At 50.5% G+C, this 11,556-nt stretch overlaps 1 protein-coding gene across 1 annotated transcript; it reads left to right on the forward strand.

The window, feature by feature from the left end:
• Window positions 1-488: 488 nt before the first annotated feature.
• WDR45B (WD repeat domain 45B) lies at window positions 489-9,130 on the forward strand. The gene is made up of 10 exons (XM_010136360.1): window positions 489-545; window positions 958-1,060; window positions 3,060-3,161; window positions 3,767-3,854; window positions 4,372-4,466; window positions 5,916-6,106; window positions 7,540-7,625; window positions 7,848-7,949; window positions 8,479-8,600; window positions 8,813-9,130. The coding sequence occupies exons 1-10, from the start codon at window positions 489-491 to the stop codon at window positions 8,917-8,919; spliced, it is 1,053 nt and encodes a 350-aa protein (XP_010134662.1). The 3' UTR covers window positions 8,920-9,130.
• The last annotated feature ends 2,426 nt before the right edge of the window (window positions 9,131-11,556 follow it).

The raw sequence follows: 11,556 nt of genomic DNA on the forward strand, positions 1-11,556 counted from the left end.
AAGCGGGTGGTTCGGAGACCTTATGTTCAGGGCGAAGACTCCTCTCCCTCCTTCCACACCCACCCTGTGAGTTTTGAGAATTCAGAGCATTTAGACATAGCTCAGTTTTTCTTGGGGGGGGGTTAAGTTGTTGCAGTCATTGCAGCTTGTAAGAACAAAGCCAGACTCACGGAGTATCTCTGTTCCAGTACCTTCAAGTTCTGAACTGGATTGTTGAGACAGTGCGTGTGAATTGTGTAGCAACTAAGCTCCCATCATTCTGCCTGTAGCGCTGTCAGCTGCTTCCAGCTTCACACTGGCCTTGCTTTGTTTTAGTAACTGCACTCAACCCCTCAGCGTGCAAAACTGCAGGACAGGGTACTGGCAGTTTGATGGATTCCACTGGAAAGGCACATGCATAATTCTGTACATAAATGAACTAAAATAATGTTCTTGAGTATTTTAATCTGGCTTCTAATCATGCCCTGGTTTAGACTTAAGCGATCGGCATGTGGTTACTGGTGTCTGACTCGGTGGACTCTCATGAGAGCATTCTTAAAAACGATGTTTGAGAAGCTTTTCTCTGTGGAAACACGGACAATGGGTCACACTTCATTCAGTCGGAGTCACAGCGTCAATTTGGATCTAGTGAGAAGGGGAGGGGCTTGCTTCATAATGACGGTTGGGCTGTAACAGTTAAAATGCAGGTTTCCTTCCCTCTGTAGGGCCTGGCCTGGGCTACAGCTGGGTTGGGAATCGCCCTCTTTCCTTCCGCTGTTTTCTCACCTGTCTGAAAAGAGTACTGGGAACCTTTCGCTTCCAGTAGAGGACAACTCCACTCAAGGTTTTCACTTGCAAACACTAACAAAGGCTGCTAGCCGTCTTCAGCATGAATTTAACCCTGCAGTTACCAAGTAGTGCTCTGTTAACCCTCTGGCTGTGCTGAGTTCTTGTGTGTATCTTGCAGTTACTCTATAGGTGTCTGTATATGTGCTTTCTACTACAGGATGCTTTGCATGTGGAATGGAAAATGGATTCCGAGTTTATAATGCAGATCCACTCAAAGAAAAAGAGAAACAAGGTAAAGTGCTTCCTTACTTATTGTATCATGCCAGTTCTGTGTGGGAGCTCACCTCCTCGTTTGTTCCTGTAAGAGTCTCGTTTAGCTTTCACTGTGCCGTCACTGGAAGGCTTGGAGCACAGCCTCAGGAAGGGAAGCCCTGCTGGTCCTGAAGAGACTCACACTTTCACCACCGCCTGGTCAGGTGTTTATATGCTAACGATTTGCATAAAGCTGGCTGATGAGGAGCGGCCTCACCTACTTCGCTGTGTCAGCTGTTGTGTTTGTAGTCCCCAGCAGGAGATAAAGTTGCCTGGTTATTGTGTACCATCACAGGAAGTCGTTCTGCTCTTGTGCAGTGATCTGGGTGACCTCGTGCAGCAGCAGAACTGCTGCCTCCTTACTGGAGATCTGAGCGTAACCTTTCTCATACTTGCTTAGAGTACCACTTGCAAAGGCACCTCTAATTCTCCACATTTTATATTCTCTGTACGCTTAAAAAAATGTGGGTGGGTCTTACGGCGGTGAACCTAGTATCATGTCTTAACGGAAGTACCAGATGAGCTGTATTACCAGGGAGGTGGTACTGCCAGGCCCCACCATTACCAGCGGGGCTTTTAATCAGAATGCAAATGTCACTGAGTCAAAATTAGGGAAAACTAAACCTAGCCATGTGATTCTAACCCTGACTATAGGAAGAAAGCTGCCACGCTGACAGGTTTCCCAGCACTTCCAGCCTGTGGTGATAGAAAGGATTTAAAAAGAGGAAAAAATCTATTTTAAATAGCAATTCCTATGAACCCAGACACGGTCTCACTTTCTAGTGCTGTAGGAGATTTCAGTCACTGTTCATCTGGCCAGAGCTGACAAACTCCTCTGTTCTCAGCGCTAAATTCTTCCGTAGGCAACATGTCTTGGGACTGTCATCTGTGATAGTGTGCTAAAAGGACCAGAATTCCGGGTGAAGTCCTGCTGAGTTCCTTGTCAAAATGCCGCCTGCCAGTAGCTCTGGACACGCTTCCAAGACTCCTGTCATGAATTGTTTCTCATGAGTGAGATTGTCTTTCCCCTGTGGATTCTGAGAGGTCGGGCTGCGTAGGTACAGAAATCCTGTGCATCTTTCACATATACCTAAACCTATCGAAGAAGGTCCCAGTACAGTTGGAGCTTGTCTGTTTGACTGGTTTCTCTATCCCAGTATGAAACCACGTTTTAACTGTTACACCCTCGCTTGCCTCCTAAATACCCAGGAGTTCCATGAAGTTCCCATCCAAGCATCACCTGCCAGAACTGTCAAGATAAGAATTGTGTTCCGAATCTATGTTGGAACAGACATCACGTGTTCTTAAATTGTCCTGGGTTATCATTTGTAAATATTTTAAGACTTTGGTGAGGTGATAATACCTCTTCATAACAAATGTGCTGTCATGCTTTAATGGAGTTAAGAGGAGGATCTGGTGCAGAAGGGGGTAGTGTCCAAATGCAACTGCTCAGGAAGGAAACGCGGCAGACAGAAGGGTCTTGAAGAAACCACAAGGACTTGTGTGAAATCCAAGGCTTTACTGCTCCAGTGTGACTGTCTCTCCAGGCATCTACCTTCAGCGTGGTGTAGTCAAGCTCTAAACAAACCCCACTCAAATGTCATCAACTGTCATCAGATAAAAAAAAAAAATTATTATAAAGTCCCCTGGTTGGTATTTTGTCCCTCCACATGCACCGTAAGCATGACATCTTCCTCTACTTCTTCTGCAGCTGATATTTTTAAAAGGAAAAAAAACGCTACACACTTGCACTATAAATGAGAAGCTGCACCAGCTGATCTGATCTGCTTTCTTGTCCGTCACCCCTGCTCTTAGAGGATCCTCTGTTTTTATGGCCAGCCAGGGTAGGGGGATACTGTTCTTCTCAGGTGCCCAAGACAAGTGCTACGCAGCGTGAGCTCTTCTTGAACAGTGGTAAAAGTTAGGTGGCACTTTAAGAGATTCTGACACTTCTAAATGCAGTACATTTGTCCTTTCAGAATTTCTAGAAGGTGGTGTCGGCCACGTCGAAATGCTGTTCCGGTGCAACTATTTAGCACTAGTAGGTGGAGGAAAAAAGCCAAAGTACCCACCTAATAAAGGTGAGTCTCGAGGAACAGATCTTGTCTGTGTCTGCCTTGTTCTCTGTGTGCAACTGCCCACAGAACCCCAAAACCAAGTGCCTTGAGCGGGGTCTGGGGCTCTGGAGGCTGATGGTGGGGATGTTGCAGCAGGTGTAAGTCAGTGTGGTGAAATGAGCCGCATCACTGCTGTCCGCAGGCAGTTACCTGCAGTGCCCAGTCTCTGTGACCGGGTGACGGAGCCTGCACTTGTCGCAGTTAACTGCAAGGAGACGCCATGGCTCAGCACCTGAGGGGGAAAGCTCCCTGCTGGCGAGCTGGGTAGGAAAGTAGGCTGCTTTTTTTGACTGTCGCCTTACTTCTTTGATAGCCCTCCGAGCAAAACAGAAAAGCTGATTGTCTGTAGAAAAATGTAGTTTTATTGTCAGCTTCTGCAGTTAGAGTTTACCTGCCTGAGCAGGTTGACATGTAGTAGCTCAACACCTCTTGGACATCAGTCTGTCACCACGTAGCTACTGGCTGCACCTCTTGATTAGCCTTCTCAGAGACTAGAAGTGGTTATAAGGGAGCCATGTGGATCTCTGGATATGCCCTGCTGATCTAATGCCATCTCTGCACTGTTGCAGTGATGATCTGGGATGACCTGAAGAAGAAGACTGTCATCGAGATAGAGTTTTCTACAGAAGTCAAAGCAGTTAAGCTGCGAAGAGACAGGTGGGTACAACAAACGGCTCCGGTTGTGTAGCGTGGCTGTTCTTACTCACTTCCAGCTGTTCATAGAAAGATCCAGCTTTAACACCAGCACTTAAAGGTAAAACAGGCTTTGGGGGCAAGCGTCAGGTGTTAACAGATCGCAGCGCAAGTACGCTGGTGTCTGAAACCTCGGCCAACAGCCTCTAAGACTTTCTGTCCCCTCACGTAAGGAAACGTTCTCACATGGCTCCTGCTGGCTGTTTGTCTAGGTGTGGAGGAGTGTGAAGGGAGTTCAAGCAGATCTCTAGAGCAGCAGCATCTGTTAACAGCTGGCGGCTCTGTGTGTGGGCAGAGGGGTTCTGCGGTTACAGCTTTGGATGAAAGTGCTTTGCAGGCTCATAGGTGCAAGGCCGTGAGTCTTTTGGGGGTGGGGGGAGAATGTAGCCATTACATCAGCTGAAAGCCTTTGCAGGTCTGAGTTTCCACCTGTGTACCTGAGTTACCCCCCCAAGTCATGGCAACTTCTTGTCTCTTCCAGAATCGTGGTAGTCTTGGACTCGATGATTAAAGTCTTCACATTCACACACAATCCCCACCAGCTGCACGTCTTTGAAACCTGCTACAACCCCAAAGGTTAGCCGGGGGGTGGGGTTGGGGAATGGAAGCCCGTTTATTCTGTTCTGGACATGCTATTGATCGTTAGCTGCCTGCATCAGTTCAGTCACTAAACAGTTTCCTACGGCACTGAAGTCAAGCCCTTCAGAGATGCTTCTGTGTTTGTTTATCAAATCGTTACTAAAACTCACTAATACTTGTTCCAGCTTTTTCATGTACTTGTTACGTTATAGATTTTATCTCTAGGAGAGCTACGTGCTTCCTTCTGTGAAGAACTTGTCACCTTGAGGCATTTTGTGCTGAAAGCTTAATTATAAACACAAACTCCGAAGTGCCTTATTCTGCTTTTTTAAGAGAGCCAGAACTTGCTAGCAGATGGTTCTGTACTGTGTCCAAAAGAGGCCACTTAGCTTCCTTTTAAACAGCAAGGCACGGCCCCCGTGGGAGCTGCTCGCTTCAGACTGTGCCTGTGTAAGGGAAGGTCTAAAACGGGGTGGGGGGTGTAACGGCGACTGCTCTGACAGTGGTCAGGGGCCCAAAGCACGTGGCCGGCACAGGGACGGTGAGGAGCTGGGCGTGTTGACCCGTGCAAAAAGGAGACTCTCAGGGGCCATCCACAGCTGGCAGCGTACAGCTCCTTGAAGGACAGTTAGAAACGCTGAAGCTAAACACCTCTGATCATGCCAGGCGGTAGAACGAGGGGTGCTGGCCATGCCTGGTGTGCTGGGAGAATCCGCTTGGCTGTCAGGAAGATGCTTTCTCCCCCAGGAGGTTACTTGGCTTGGAGGGCCCCTCTTGGGAGGCGCTGAAGCCTGCTAGAAGCGAAGGCGGGATTGCTGCCTGCGCTTAGGGCAGCACAGCCGAGTGCAGGCTGGGCACACTGGCCGACTGACGGGGGGCAGGTTACCTGCCCGCCTGGTGTGGCTCCGGCAGCTGTGGGCTGAGTCTGCAGGAATTCACTTGGAACCAGCAGAAGCCCTGGGAGCGATGTGATCTACCTTAGTGGTCTGCAGAAGGTCACGAAGGAAAACGTGCAAGTGCCAGTTCAAATGTGAATTAATAATAATCAGTTTTACCGACAGAGGAGAAACTAAAATACCAGCTGCTATAAACTCGGACCCTTTCTGAGCTGCTAAGGAGGCTTCTGGTTTTTTTTTAAATAGCTTTGCTGTAACAGGCTGATGGAGCTGATCTCCAGAAACACCCAGATTGTGGGTACCCACAACTAGCTTACTTCGAACAAAGTGATGAGAGCAAGTTATAATTATGCTACTCCTCTCCTCCTCTGTGCTCTGCGCTTACAGATGTGTCACGTTTCGGGATACCACAATAGCCATAAAATGAAATTCTGATTTCTACATGTATGTTTGTTTATCCTGAAACTACTGGTATTTTAGAAACTTCTGTTTGAAAATGTAATTAGTTCATGGAAACCACACAGGTTTGGTTTGTTTTTTTGTCTTTTAGGTCTCTGTGTCCTTTGTCCAAATAGTAATAATTCTCTTCTGGCATTTCCTGGCACACACACGGGGCACGTACAGATAGTGGATCTCGCAAACACAGAGAAGCCTCCTGTGGACATACCGGCTCACGAAGGTGTCTTGAGCTGTATCGCGTTAAACCTGCAGGGAACAAGAATTGCAACAGCATCAGAAAAAGTAAGAGTCGTCCCCTCCTCCCCCCGATTCCCTGCGTGTTCTGGTGCAGTCAGGCCTCTCCCTCCCAACCAGGCAAAGACACAGCACTGGCTAACGGGAAAAGCTGTCACAAAACGTTCATCCCCGGTCTGTCGTCGTCTTCGCTGCTCCTGCAGGATCCAGTCCGCAGGCTGGGCCGGAGGTGGCGTTAATGTTTGAGCTGACTGTAGCAGAGACTCCTCAGTCACGTCTGAGTGATGACACTGGCCCAAGCAGTTCACATGTTCTTCAGTAAATACTGAATAATAATTTTAAAAATACAGGCAGGAAAGTTTATTGGCATTCTTCCACCTTTTATTAGTTTCTGCTGAAATTCCCTTTAAAACCACTGGCTAAAGAAACCCTGGCGATAGGCCTGTGGTACTGGTGACAGCTCTGCTCCAGCCTCGCTCCTGGGCCAGCCCAGGCAGGAGCGGCACCTCTTGCCCACCCCCACCGCCCCCCCCAAGCTGAGAAAACCGTTCTGGGGATAGTTACCAAATCGCGGGCGGGCGTATGTTAGAGGAGGCTAAAGAGCACAGCTGACTGCCAGAAACCCGCAGTCGCTGTGTAGTGCAAATCCGCTGGGCTGGGGCAGAGGGAGGCACAGCCAGTCCCAGCTGCCGTCTGCAGGGGAAGGCCAGCGACGCCTGGCAGCGAGCTCCACCTCCCCCAGGACGGCTGGTCCCAGAGGGTCACAGCAATGAAGGTAGATGTGAGGCAAGTCGAGTACGTGCTACCTTCTTCTACTAAACAAGCTAAAGGAACCCCACGCGTCTCTTCAGGGTAGTTTCTCCTGCTCAGCCTATAGCTCAAAAAGCTTAAAATAAGAAAAAGCAATGGCAGAGCCTCTTTAACTCAGCTTAATTACTGTGAGGCTTCCAAACGGAGCTCTGCGCTGCCAGCTCCACTGCTGACTGCAGGAGCAAGCTGCTGGATTTGTATTCAGACATTCCGGCTTTGTGTCGAGGAAAAGTTGAAACTATTTCCGAGCTGAAATAGCACAGGCCCCCCTGAGCAGGCGGTAGTGGAAAAAGCCCTGCAGAGTCACACCAGCGCACTGGCTGCGGGGAGGAAAAAGAAACGCTCCACCGGACCTGAGCACGAGAGGGTGTGCACAAAGTCTGCTCTCGTGTCCCCAAACTACTGCCAGGGCTGCACCAGTGCCACAAAACAGACCTTGGGAGAGGCTTAGTTGGTTACGTAGCTCAGAAACATGACTGTGCACCAGAGCATCGTAACCCAGAGGTGACGGCTGGGGGAAGTCAGTCTCCTTCCCCAAAATTAACGCTGAGAGGTTCTCTCCTCTCCCGAGGTGAACCGCCCAGGGGTGCTGTAGGGCTGCGCTGGGCAGACAGGATGCGTGCAGGCGTGACGTCTGTCTTCTCTAACACCGTGCTTGATGCCCTTTCCAGGGGACCCTCATTAGGATATTCGATACCGCATCAGGGCATTTGATCCAGGAGCTTCGAAGAGGATCACAGGCAGCCAATATATATTGGTAGGTTTAACTGCCCCCACTCTGGCTTCCCGCAGGGAGCGGTGTGCCGCAGCACCGGGTGCACAGCGCCCAGCGCAGCTTCAGTGAGGAAAGGTGCGTTGTGCTGCCACGGGCTCAAGGCCGAGCTCTCCCGGCAGCCAGAGGCTGCTGGCTCTGCTTGGGCACCTGCGTGCCGCAGCCGCTGTGGGCCTGTGCCAGGAGAGCTCTCTGTGTTCTCCGCAGTATTAACTTCAATCAGGATGCTTCCCTCATCTGCGTCTCCAGCGACCACGGCACAGTACATATTTTTGCTGCAGAAGACCCTAAAAGAAATAAGCAGTCAAGGTAGGGCCCGAGTCTTCCGGAAGCCTTGGGGGAGGCTGGGGGGGCCTGGCCCTTTCAGGAGCGTTTGAAACACTGGCCTTGTCGAGCGGCAGCGGATCGCTGCACTGCTGGAAGAGGTGACACAAATCTGCTGCTTGAGGGAAGCTGCGGGTTTAGGACTACAGAGCAACTGCCCAGCTCCTGCTGTCCTTCACGGAGCTGCAGGATTCCAGCAGGTGGTGCAGGGGGGTTGAGGGGCTGTCTCTTGGCACGAACATTGTGGACATTTCACATAACACAGTCTCTGCTAAAATCAATCCTTTTGCCTAGTCTTTACGGTCTCTGAAAAACACGAAGCCAAACAAAGGTACTTGTAGGGTCCCTCTTCCCTAGAAGGGGAATTGTACATGTTACCTGATAGAAGAAAATAAAAAGCCCATCAAACATCACAGTTAGGGAGGACCCTGGGACTTGTCCAAACACACCAGCACCCTCAGTCAGCTCTAGGCAACACCTCACTGTTACACTAATTTTTTTCTCTCTTTTCCAGTTTGGCCTCTGCCACCTTTCTCCCCAAGTACTTCAGTTCCAAATGGAGTTTTTCCAAATTTCAGGTCCCCTCAGGCTCTCCGTGCGTTTGTGCCTTTGGAACAGAGCCACATGCTGTCATAGGTAAGTGCCGGGGGCTTCCCCAGGTTTTGAGCTGGCAGGAAGCACGTCCGTCAGCTGCGAGCAGGGCAAGAGCCAGCCGTGCCCAGGGTCCAGCGCTGGGCTGGCACCGGGGCCGACTCAGCTCGGGTTCCTCCACTAGCTGCAGGGTTGGGTGAAGCTGTAGCTGAAGGTGTCTGCACCAGCTGAACTGAACCCCTTCGCGTTTCTTTCAGCAATATGCGCAGATGGCAGCTACTACAAGTTCTTATTCAACCAAAAAGGGGAATGCTCAAGGGATGTCTACGCTCAGTTTCTAGAGATGACGGACGACAAGCTCTGATTGAGCTGGAGGGGTGCAGGGGTCAAAGCATGGCCTTGGCTATCCCCCACCTCTGGAAGGACAGTGTAGGAATGTCCAGTACTGATCAAGTTTAGCAGACCTCACAGAGAAGCCTGGCCTGACGTGATCTCGACAAGCTCTGAAGTAGTGGACTACATGTTTATTCTCATTTCTGCAAGTATTCATCATTAAATCTCTCTGGGTTACTGTCATCAACTCAAGTTTTCAAGATGTGGCTTTCCACAAGCTTGTGCCTATTGGGTTTCTCTCACTCTAAGCTGTGAAATGACTCTAGGTGAAACAGGAGTGCCTGCCACGCTGCCTGAGCCGCCGGGGCTGCAGCGGGGTACAGCTGCCCTGAGCCACAGGGCCGTGCAAACAGGTTTTAGGCATTGCTTTACCTCCACGGGATGGCTGGGACCAGGGCGAGGTGATGGCTCGTGCTCCGCTAAACCTCTGCCAGGAGAGCCGCTGTCCCCCTCCCTGAGCACACCCCGGAGGGACAGAGGAGAGGTGACAAGGGCTGCTGTAGCGTGAGCTGTGCTTGTCCTCTGCCCTGGTGCAGGGGGGCAGTGGTACGGCCCCGGGCTGTTGCTCCTGTAGGCAGCTGCTGGTGGTTGAGTGATCAGGTGGTGGTTGAGGGATCAGCACTGACTGTCAGAGGTGCCAAACTGTGTGTAGTGCTGGCGGCACCTTTGGGCAGTGGCTGTCCCAGCTCGCCTCTCTTCAGCGCATGGAGCCTGTCTGTGTCGAGGCGATCCCTGCGGTCCTGGAAGAGCCACTGCAGGTTTACTGCACCCTCGGTGCCGGTGTGACAGCTCTGCTGTCCGCTCCAACTGCTCTGCTTCCACGGGAAGCCTGGACAGGCCCTTACACATCCAGCACAATAATCGATGGAGGGGGCAGGAAGTGTATGTCTCTGCCAGGGCTTTAAACTTGCAAACTACTTTTTTTTTCCTGTGAGCTGTTGGGTTCTAACTCCTGCTGGGGACAGGTAGGTTAGACGACTCGGACTGCCCTACTCTCTTTCCCCAAAGCTTTCTCTGGCAATTAACATAGTCTGCTGTGCTGAGGCAAGAGCTACTAAACCAGAAACTGGAATAGACACAAGCTCTCTGTTCATACACTAACTCCTGGGGGAGGGATGTCTTGCTCTTCAGACACTTCATGTCACAGGCGCTTCAATCTGACCCGCAGTTCATGCAGAGACCGTTTAGCTGCAAACTCTGAATCTGACAAGTTTATTTTAGTGTCACATAACATACTAAGGACTAACTTCTACGCAGACTTCAATGTCCAGGTTGCATGTTGCTTTTACGTGTATTTAATCACAGAAATTGTTTTGCACACTTATTTGTAATATGTTATTTCTTTTAAATAAAAGTGACTAATTTTGCTGTATTCACTGATGATCACAGCCCCAGTTCCGGCTGCTGCAGGTCTGGGGCAGTGAACACCTCGCTGAGTCAACAGGGGCGGCTGTTGAGGGACAGAAGCTGGATCGTGCTGCCTGTGCCCCATAAACAGAGACAGGAAGTACATGAATGGCAGCCTGGGACACGTATGTTGGTATTTATACCAAAACAAGCCCAACTCCCAGGGCAAACCAGTTCCTGCCCAGCACTCTTGACTGCCCTGCTCCCCTCAGCTGCTGCTCGAAGCTTCTTTTACAGCTGTGCTAGTCAAGGGTCCAGCTGGGAAGTGCCACACTCTGGAGCAGGGTGGCTGCAGGACAGCATCAGCCCCCTCCAAGGATGATTTGGCTCCTGTCCCGGGGGCAGCTGAAGCTGTCTGTGATCCAGTCAGCTGCACTCCCTTGAAATAGCAAGGAAACTCCCTTACCTGAAGCATTCGCCCTTTCTGCAGGGTGCTCTGAAGGCTTTACTCAGCTTCATCTGCTGAAGCACCGTCCCCTGCCCTCCCATTAGTTACCCCATAGTTCACCAGGGAGACTATCAGCGTTATTTCTTGGTTGATTAAAACTCCTGAACTTGTAAAACTTCCCCTAAGTATCTGTTCTCGTGCGACAGCAAGGATGAGACTAACACGACCTGCACCCACAGCTCAGGGTCCTCTACTAAGAGAGGCAGTGCAGGTACTCGCACTGAAGCAGAAAACACAAGATCATCAGCGCAGTCACAGTGTCAGACCAGCCGAGTGCTCTGCCGGCTGAAGGGACGGAGGCAGACACTGCCAAACCCAAAGGCTGCAGAACACCGCTCCTTGAGTCTCGCTCTCTTCCTAAGCCAGTTCCGTGCCCCCTTTCACTGCGGTTTTTCCCTCTTCCCCAAAGGTTGTCTTTGTTTCAACAAGCCCGTGCCTCTGTTCTGGGCTGTTCGAGATCCCGGGGAATTTCACGCAGTAGCCCGTGCTTTTTGTTCCAGGAGTAGGTTACGATCTTCCAGCTTCAAACATCCCAGCCCTTGACCACAGTTTTGTGGCCCTTCTTTGACTTCTCCCCAACTTTTCATGAAAGTATTGACAGGAAACCCCAACCCAACGCTCTAGGGAGTTTCTCAACAGAAAAACTTTTAGACAGAAGCATTTCCCCCACTCTGATGAGAATCTGAAAGAACACAACTAACTCCTAAGAAGAGGAACAGACTCCAACGTGAATGACAATTCTTCTAGAATGTG

This window comes from Buceros rhinoceros, unplaced genomic scaffold, assembly GCF_000710305.1.
Source record: "Buceros rhinoceros silvestris isolate BGI_N320 unplaced genomic scaffold, ASM71030v1 scaffold6040, whole genome shotgun sequence".
In the NCBI taxonomy this organism is placed as follows: domain Eukaryota; kingdom Metazoa; phylum Chordata; class Aves; order Bucerotiformes; family Bucerotidae; genus Buceros; species Buceros rhinoceros.